The sequence below is a fragment of the Telopea speciosissima genome, chromosome 7, assembly GCF_018873765.1.
Source record: "Telopea speciosissima isolate NSW1024214 ecotype Mountain lineage chromosome 7, Tspe_v1, whole genome shotgun sequence".
NCBI lineage: Eukaryota > Viridiplantae > Streptophyta > Magnoliopsida > Proteales > Proteaceae > Telopea > Telopea speciosissima.
In genome coordinates, this window is record NC_057922.1 from 45,345,115 (window position 1) to 45,354,028 (window position 8,914).

The 8,914-nt window shown below is 35.3% G+C and overlaps 1 protein-coding gene across 1 annotated transcript; it reads right to left on the minus strand.

Annotated features, from left to right (window-relative positions):
- Positions 1 to 1,292: 1,292 nt before the first annotated feature.
- On the minus strand, positions 1,293 to 6,305 carry LOC122669995 (purple acid phosphatase 3-like). Its single transcript, XM_043866921.1, has 8 exons — positions 6,274 to 6,305; positions 6,011 to 6,229; positions 2,579 to 2,735; positions 2,381 to 2,488; positions 2,152 to 2,282; positions 1,901 to 2,029; positions 1,735 to 1,802; positions 1,293 to 1,638 (listed from the first exon to the last, which is right to left on the minus strand). The coding sequence occupies exons 2-8, from the start codon at positions 6,203 to 6,205 to the stop codon at positions 1,431 to 1,433; spliced, it is 996 nt and encodes a 331-aa protein (XP_043722856.1). The 5' UTR covers positions 6,206 to 6,229; positions 6,274 to 6,305; the 3' UTR covers positions 1,293 to 1,430.
- Positions 6,306 to 8,914: the final 2,609 nt, after the last annotated feature.

Below are 8,914 nucleotides of genomic sequence, written 5' to 3' on the forward strand. Positions count from 1 at the left end.
CCAAAAGACACTGCTCAATGATCCTTTTCCTATTCCACCCAAAAAAGCGAAATAGCTAGGCAAATTGTCAAACGACCTTTTTCTCTGAGCTTCTATAGCTGCACAACCTTTTTAAATCTTCAATTAAAGAAGTTAATCAAATTTAAACCCATAATGAGAGCCATATGGATCTCTATGATCATTCAAGGAATTGTTGGACAGATTGATGTGTTCATCAAATGCATTTCAATAGAGATTAATTTATTAACTTACGTTGAAATTTTATGTGCAATATACCCTAAGTATGACCTTTAAGTGTTCACAACTAGAGACAGAATTGGGCATTCTATTTTTATGATTGCCACATACTCACAATTGTATATTCTCACAATGCGATTGCACAATATAAGTGTGAGTATTCAGATTGTATGTGTGCTGAATGTGATAATCATTTGAGATTCTTGTATGGAATACTGCCAGTTGTTTATGCAACAAGAATTTTCGATAGTTGTTTTATCCCTATAACTGAGAGGTCATTACCATTGCAGTTGTGTATTGTTCATATGTGGTATAAAAAGGTTGATGCTTACACTGGCTACATATCGGTGCATTCAGCATACAGTGTTCCACTGTAGATGAAAGAGATGCTCAACAAGATATCCACTTCCCAAAAGGGTAAACATCTTGAGAAAGTTATTTGATTGTGATTGGACCAATATTCTGATTTTGGTGGCAATGTTGTAAATTTTTTACAAAGAGTTTTTAAAATATACATAATTGCATTCCAATCATCAGTCAAGACTCTTTGATATTAGTCATTCAACATATTAGAGTTTTTCATGGTGTGTCCATTTACATACCCGTGTGTCTGTTTTGTGATGTTGATAAGTGACTAGTGGAGTAACGTAAGTTTCTATCACTTAAGGGTTAAGTGGTTACATCTCGCATGGATTGTCCTTATGTGGATAATCTAAATAAGCATCTCTTTTTATCCCCATACATGCTCGCACACACACACACATGGCACTATACGATAATTACTAGTTTTAATAACCTCAACATTATGAGAACCCTATTGAGTATTGAAGTCTCTTTGATAAAAGGAGAAGATAAATCACCAAAATATTTCTCTCTCGAAAACCTCCCTCAAATTAGCCTCTACTTTCTAATCCTTCAAATTTTAATTTCCTTCTCAAAGTATACCCACAATTTCATTCTGCGTATAATACCTTGCATTTGTACTCTAACAGTGCTAAAACCTTCTTCATTCCATGAAACCAACACTGAATTATATTCAGTAAGTCAACCTATTCTATTTCAAAAAGTTCAGTTTGATTCTTTGATACCCATATCTTCAATAAGAACATAATCTTGTTTGTCTTGAGTATACATGCATCTAACACATATATCCTATATGGCTATAACAGAAAGGTTTTAGTACAGCAAGCCAACTATATGGCTGTGTAGGCCTTGGACACACTCCATTTGTAGAGAACTTTGCCAAAAACATCATAGAAGATCAGCTCCGCATCGGTTTCGGTAATCTCTACAGTCATGAATCCTTGCCCATCATAAAAGAATTTCAGCCCCTCTTTCTTCAGATCATAGTCACCTCTCCATGCCTTTGAACCACCTCCACTGGTAAAGTATTGAAGTTTACTGCATTCCCAAATCCAATTCCATCAGGTACTTCAGTTCAATTGCCCCAAGAGTACTTACAGTTTTTAACATTGTTAGGGTTTGTAACAGATTTACCTGTCTCGGCTACTGATGTGTTGCACCAAATGGTCATGTCCATTAATATAAAGATCAACATCATCGGCCTGAGAAATTCATAGAGAAGTTACTACAGTTACAAACTTAGATTTTAGGGTTTAGTATAGCTGTTAACCCTTTTTTAAGCTAGTTAGAATTCAATCACCTTAAGGATTGGGAGAAGCTCCTTCACAAGCTCAATGGTGTCACCATGTTGGCCAGCACTTCTCAATGTATGATGACCAACGACGATCTTCCACTTTGCCGTCGACTCTTTCAATGCTGAATCAAGATCCTATGGATAGAACCATTACCAAATGTTTAGATTGTGATCTTCTAGTGGAATTAAGCTCTCAAAGTTTAAGCCTTTTGAGGCTAAAAAAACAGATATAATGGGAAAGCAGACGAATGGGTTACCTTCTTAATGTTACTCAGATATTCTTGTCTACTAGGAGTAATACCCCTCCAGTCATAGGTATCATCCCCTGGATGAGTAAAGTACTTGTCTACGAATGGAGGAGTGTCAATAAAGAAGAACTCTGCAAGTTCTGTCAAATAACAAGAACAGATAATTAGGTTTCTTCAATTGGATCAATAATGGATGAAATAGAGGATGGTAGAGAGGGAGATCAATCATATATTATACCTGTATTAACAATGAAAGATCTCATGCAAAACCATTTTTTATCAAGCTTGTTAAGAACTGGACTCAATTGGGCCTCTACATCACCCCTGTAGTCGTGGTTGCCCAAAACTGTACAAATTTAACTTCAAAATTAATCAATTAAGAAAAAATAAAAACAATTTTGATGGATTGTTTCATAAATTTAGTGTGTGAACATACCATTGTACCATTGCTTTTGCAGGCTTTTAGCAGTATAGATTTTGGAAAATGACTCCTCAAATTGCGGGTCATCGGTGCCGGTCAGTCCGTTACTGTAGAAGTTGTCGCCGGTGGAGATAATGAAAGCTGGGTCAAGCTCTTCTGCGACCTTTCCCATCTAAAAGAAAAAACACATGAAAGATTGTTCAGATTAGCATATAAGAGCAAACTCCAACCCAAAGTGAGAATGAGGTCCCTTGGCATTAATGGTCTCTGATGGATCAACGGTTCAATTGAAGAGTTAACCATACAAAATGATGGAAAGGAGAGACAATGTGGATGTAGAAAATTACAAAATATAAGGATACCAATATGAAGGGGTGACTGGGTGAGTGTAAATTAATATGATTATGGTAATATTTTAAAATAAGGTAAAAGTATTTTCTGGTTATGGGGCAACAGATTGTTGTCCGGTTGAGTAGTCCTTGCACCAGCACAGGGGCAATGAGAGTGCATGAAAGGGCATCAACATGAGTGGTTTTTTTGTTTTTTTTTTTTTTATTTCACAGGGGCAGGGTCATAATTTGGCACACTCCTGTGTCTAGGTGCAAGAATAACCATGCGACCAGGTAGGGTTCTTTTTACCATATTTTTATTAGATATATTATTGTATTAAATAAAGGTAAAGGGTTGCTACCTTAGTTAGTAAGTTCGGGAACGGCAATTGAACGGGAACGGATACGTACGGCAATTAAATGGACTAGACGGTAATAATACTTTTCAAAAATCCGGCTTCATAAAATGCATACGGTAATAATACGATACGCGTTTAATACGGGTATAATACGGCATAGACGGAAATAATACTTTTAAAAAAACGGACATATATTCATTATATAACATGCATTCACCACCTAATAAACAAAATAATATCATGATTTTATGAACTAAAATAAACACAATAATATAATATGCTATATAACATCTCTAAGATTATCATTTAACATACCAAAATATCAATAATCTACAAGAAATGAATGTAGATTGTCTGAAAATGAGATGAGCAAGCTGATTACCTTATCATTAAATCATTCTTCCAACATTACATTTCTTTCTATCTACAATGAGATAACCATATATTTTTAATCAGATGTGTTCTTGTGAAGGGGGATGAGTTCCCACTAATTAACCAACACAAGACAAGAGGGAGAGTTCTAGATATGGATCTCCACTGTACACATTAGTTGTAAGAGACAGAAAAACAAGAATAAAATAGAATAGAGATTGAGCCGTTCTCGCCAATATCACACCAGTTTCATTTGCTTCACTACCACCATCAAAGTTCAAAGACCAGAGAAACAAGAGGAGAGTACAAGTCTTAAGTGCCGCTTTGTTGAACGAAGACGGGGAGGATGATTGGAGATGGAGGGCGGCTACTGTTACCTGCTACGGTTGGATGTTCAATGCAAATCGAAAGGGACGAAAGGGAAAGTGAAATCGTTTCCCTAAATTCTAATCTTTTGGGTTTTTTTTTTTAAAAAAAAAATGTATAGTACGCGTATTATACGAGTATAATACTCGATCGATTAAAAAACCTATTTTTTTATAAAAATATGGGAAAATACGAGGATGATAGTATTATACGTTCAAAAATTTGGGTACGCATATAATATGCATATTATACGCGTATTTACTAACTAAGGTTGCTACAAGAGGTTGCATCCGTCAATCCATCTTTGCAAGGACACTCGTACATGGGAATATCCCTATAGATGAAAAGGTTGCTACAAGCAAGGTTCAAAATCCAAGTATCGGACTCGGGATTGGTCATGGCCGAAATCTTTTCGGATCGGGATCGGATCGGTCCAATTCGGTCAAAAAACCCCCCAATATCGTTTTTATATGGATCGTGTATGTATCGGCTAGAGTTGGTGGGTGTTGTGATGCCGGGATCGGATCGGTCAAAAGCGGTTGGTATCGATCAAGATAATATAAAAAATAAAAAATAAAACTTAAAAACTTTGAAAAAATAAAAAAAATATTCAGTTGGATAGGTCCAGAATCGGATCGGATCTGCCGATCCAACTGAGTTGGGCAATCCAATCAAACCTTGTTGTATCGATCAAATCTCGAGATCGGCCTCGACTGATACCGATCCGATCCGATCCGATTCTAATTTCAAGGAAATTATCCCGTTTGTGAATTAGCAAAATTGGTTTGGTCTTCAATCGTACCTTTCGGATATTGAATGGAAAGTGTTTCACTGTTTAAGAGAGGCTAACCTAGTGGCGGACCTCTTAGTTAGATCAGCAGCTAGACTGATGGATTCATCTACTAATATCTCTCTGCCTCCTTCTATCCAAGAAGAGCTTGTCATTGACGCTCAGGGTAGGCCAAGATTTAGATTCATCTCTCGATAGCCTCTTGCATCTAGCCCAATCAATTGTCCTTATCATTGATAGTATTGCTGAAGGTTAGAGAGTGTTTCTTGGTTTTTTTTTTTAGCTATTTGGACTCTTCAGTGTTCCTCTTTGTATTTTTTTTCTATTCATTTTATAATATAAATGTTCTTTTATCGAAAAAAATTAAAAAGGTATAAAGAGGTGAACGATACAATCGAGACCTACATGGTCAGGATAGAAGAGATAAAATTATATAAAAAAACCCATGTAAGAGTGCGATAATATTACACTTGCATTGTGGGAAACTTTTTCCCTTAATTAATTTTGTTGTTAATTGGTTATTAACGACAAAGAGAGACAAACAGCTTTAGAGAACCATAAGGAATCAATTTCAATAAAGGGTAATATTTAATGACAACAAAATTGTGTCACATATATATATATATATATATATATATATATATAGATATATCAATTAATAATCAACATATATAGGGATTTCATACACACCGTACAAGTATGCACAATCATGTCCCCTCTCACAGGGAGTTAGAAAAGTCATAAAACCCCATTCCATAGAAAGAGAATGTGGTCCTATTCATCAAAATATTTTGGGTCTCAGGGTATACCTTCCCCGGTAAGAATTCATAACAAACAATTCTTTGGAAGAGATTTTTTTTTTTTTTTTTTTTTTTTTTTTTTTTGGGGGGGTGGGGTTTGGGGGGGACTAAACTACTAGGTGGAAATTCTTTGAATAGAAATACATGATAACAAAAAAGTGAATCTCGCAGATACCCACACCTCTCCCATCTTCTTCTTATTTTTTGTTTTCTTTTTCTGCAACTACTGATAAGAGCTTAACTAAGAGATCGGGTGAGTTACCCTGATCAGATGACAGAGTTTGGGTTGAATCAGTATCATACGGTGGTGCTGACACCAACAAAAGAGAAGAAGAAGAAGAAGAAGAAAAATATGCCATAAACACACAAAAAAAAATTGTTTCTTCTCAGATAAATAATTAATAGGTTGTGAGCGATGGAAAATGTAATACCTGATCTGCAACTAGAGTCTGATTGTAGTGTCCTTTCCTTCCCCAATCTCCGACGACTAAAATCCGGAGTGAATCGGAGTTCACTGGATGATTGATCCGATGAAGATTTGCCAAGGAAGAAACTAAACACAAGGCAAGGGTGGCTGACCATAGAAGGCACAGAGCCATGGACCTGTTGAAGGAACAAGCAGCCATGACTCTTGCAGGAGAAGGCCCTGATCAAAGAAAGATGGAACCAGGAAGAAAGAGGGAAAAGGGAAAAAGAGAAAGAGAGAACTTTCTCTACAATTTCCAAATGGGTTCAGCACTACCCCTTTTATAAGTCACAGTAACTAACGTGAAGTGTTTAAATTTTCTCCAAGTAATTTTTTTTTTTTTTCCATTTATAATGACGTCAAGTTAAAACCAACATGAAATGTGTGGGTTGGGGTTCCCTGATGTAATAGATAAAATTAAGATGCCAATAATATACGAGACACACATGGCATGCAATAATTGCACAACGGTTGGATATGGTACCACCGTCTAATGGGACCCATGTAACATGATTCCCTGTTTGTCTATTGCTTTAATGGGTCCTACATATTAGATCTCCACCGTAAGATTTGTTTGGAACCTTCCTCAATCCCCATAAGAATTTGATAGGATAAGATGACGTAGGGTCCATTATAAGATTGATTTTCCAATAAAGAGACGATTGAGGTGGTGGTGGGGTTGGACTAAGGGAGTGATTGAGTAGGTTGTCAAAATGTGAACCGAACCGATTTGAACTAGCCCAAATCGAATCGAGGCTTATTGGATTGGATTTGGATTAAGATATCATGAAATCAATTGGAAACCGAATCTAACCTGATATCAAACCGATAACAAACCAATAATAGAAATCGAATTCAAACCAAAACTGACACCAATAAAAACCGAATCTTCTCATCTTGGTTTGGTTTGGTTTGGATCTCACCTATTCTCACACACCACAACGGATGAATCTGAATCGAAACCAAATCAAAATGAACCACCGGATTGATACCCCTAGCAGTGGGCAAAAAATCAAGATAATGGTGTGGGGTCCGGTGGGCCCAACAAAGAAGAGGAGTCGTGTGGCAAACAAGAAAAGCTAAGTAGTTATACCTTATTTTCTTTGAAAAAAGCTAGTAGTAGTTTCCACATTGGCAAAAGGTTTCGTGTATGGTGGTGCATGGTGCATGATCGTACTTGCGACCCTGCAACCATTGGATGGAGATAAAGAATCATGTATTGTACTTAATAATATCCATCTAATGGTTGAAAACACAACCGTGCGCCATAGCCATGTACGAAACCTCTCCCCTTATACAATAGTGGAAGTTTGTTGGATGAGTAAAAGAGGGAAGTACCATATGAATATATAGGCTTTTCGTTTTTTTTTGGGAAAAGGCTTATGTGGTCGGCAACTCACTGACAAAATTGATTTAAATAATAGATTATGTGTTATTAACCTTAAAATAATTGAATTTAAGGCTAACACATGATGGATCTTTGTTTAATTCTTTCCTTATGAGGCTTTTTATTCGAATAAGATTCCACAATTATTCCTAGAATAATTCCAAAGGTAGATATTGTTTATTGGAATCCACTTCACCCAAAGTGTTTTTTTTTAATAGTCAATTCTTTCTTCTTTTCTGGTGCCAAACCATCCCCAGTTTCGATCTGCCTCAGTGGCCACACCAGACCTAAACAGTACAGTGGAATATATGTACTTTAATCATATATTTACAGCCCTGTCCATCTTGGATCTTTCTCAATAATATAATATTTATTTCTTAGTAAATAAATGATCAAATATTCATTTAAATATATAAATAACCAAATATTCATTGGTAAACTTATAAATTATTAAATATTTATTCTTAAGTAAACAAATAACCAAATATTTATCTATAGGCACAAAAATATGAAAAAAATTATTGAAATGTAATCCCCATTTTTACCCCCAAAAAAAAAAAAAAATGTAATCTCCATTATTGTGCATACCAATACTAAAATTTGAATAAAAATACTTAAAATTTAATCTCCATTACTATGCATACTGTTAGATTCCATAGGTGTGAGGGTTTATGATTCTCCATAAACCCTACACGATATTAAGAGAGTAGGGAGTTATCGTTTTTGGCTTTATTCCTGTTTCTAGGTTGACTCTGTTTAGTTTCCTTTCTTGTTTCTAAGTCTAAGTTTATTCTAGTTGTTCTAGGAAACTAATATCTTTGGGTGTACTTCTCATATTATATAAACTATGTGTGGGAGGTTGGACGAGATTCATGTTCCAGATTTCCTCTCTTTCTTTTTCTCATTCTCGGCTTCTCTTCTTCCTGTTGATTGGTTTGCTCGTCAGTTTAGTTACACATATCAATGCTTAGGGCTATGTTTAGTTGCGAGGAAAATTAAAAAGAAAGAAAGTAAAAATTTTCAAACCTTCAAAAGAAACTTTTGTAATAATTATCCCATGTGATTGTAGAAATTACTTAAATTCCATACCATATTTTGTAGTGATAAATTTTGCATGTAATTTTTATTTTACTTTTTAAACCAAAGGAAATTGGATGCAAAGTAAAGTGAAATTTAATAACCAAATATAGAATGATTTGGAGCAAGTGATATATTCACATGAGATAATGATTACAAAAATTTCCTATTTAAGTTTAAACATACCACTTTCCTTCCCATTAATTCTCCTTGCAACCAAACGGAGCCTTAGAAGATTGAATGCCTTTGAAGAATCTCACCGGCATCTTTACAAGATCTCGTTTCCTATTTTAATTTTAACTTCTTCTTCCAGTGTCCTCTATAAGGCTACACCTTTATAGAAAGTCCCACTTTAAGACAGGTGGGTCAGTTTAGCTTTTGTTATTTTTTTATTTTTTTTTAAGA

Bases quoted from the DNA above. Each gene is read 5' to 3' on its own strand.
- LOC122669995 (XM_043866921.1), bottom strand. From the start codon at position 6,205: ATGGCTGCTTGTTCCTTCAACAGGTCCATGGCTCTGTGCCTTCTATGG. The intron at 2,736-6,010 runs GTATTACATTTT...TTTTTCTTTTAG, and splicing joins AGACTCTAGTTGCAGATCAG to ATGGGAAAGGTCGCAGAAGA. The intron at 1,803-1,900 runs GTGATTGAATTC...TGAATTTCTCAG, and splicing joins AGCTTCTCCCAATCCTTAAG to GCCGATGATGTTGATCTTTA.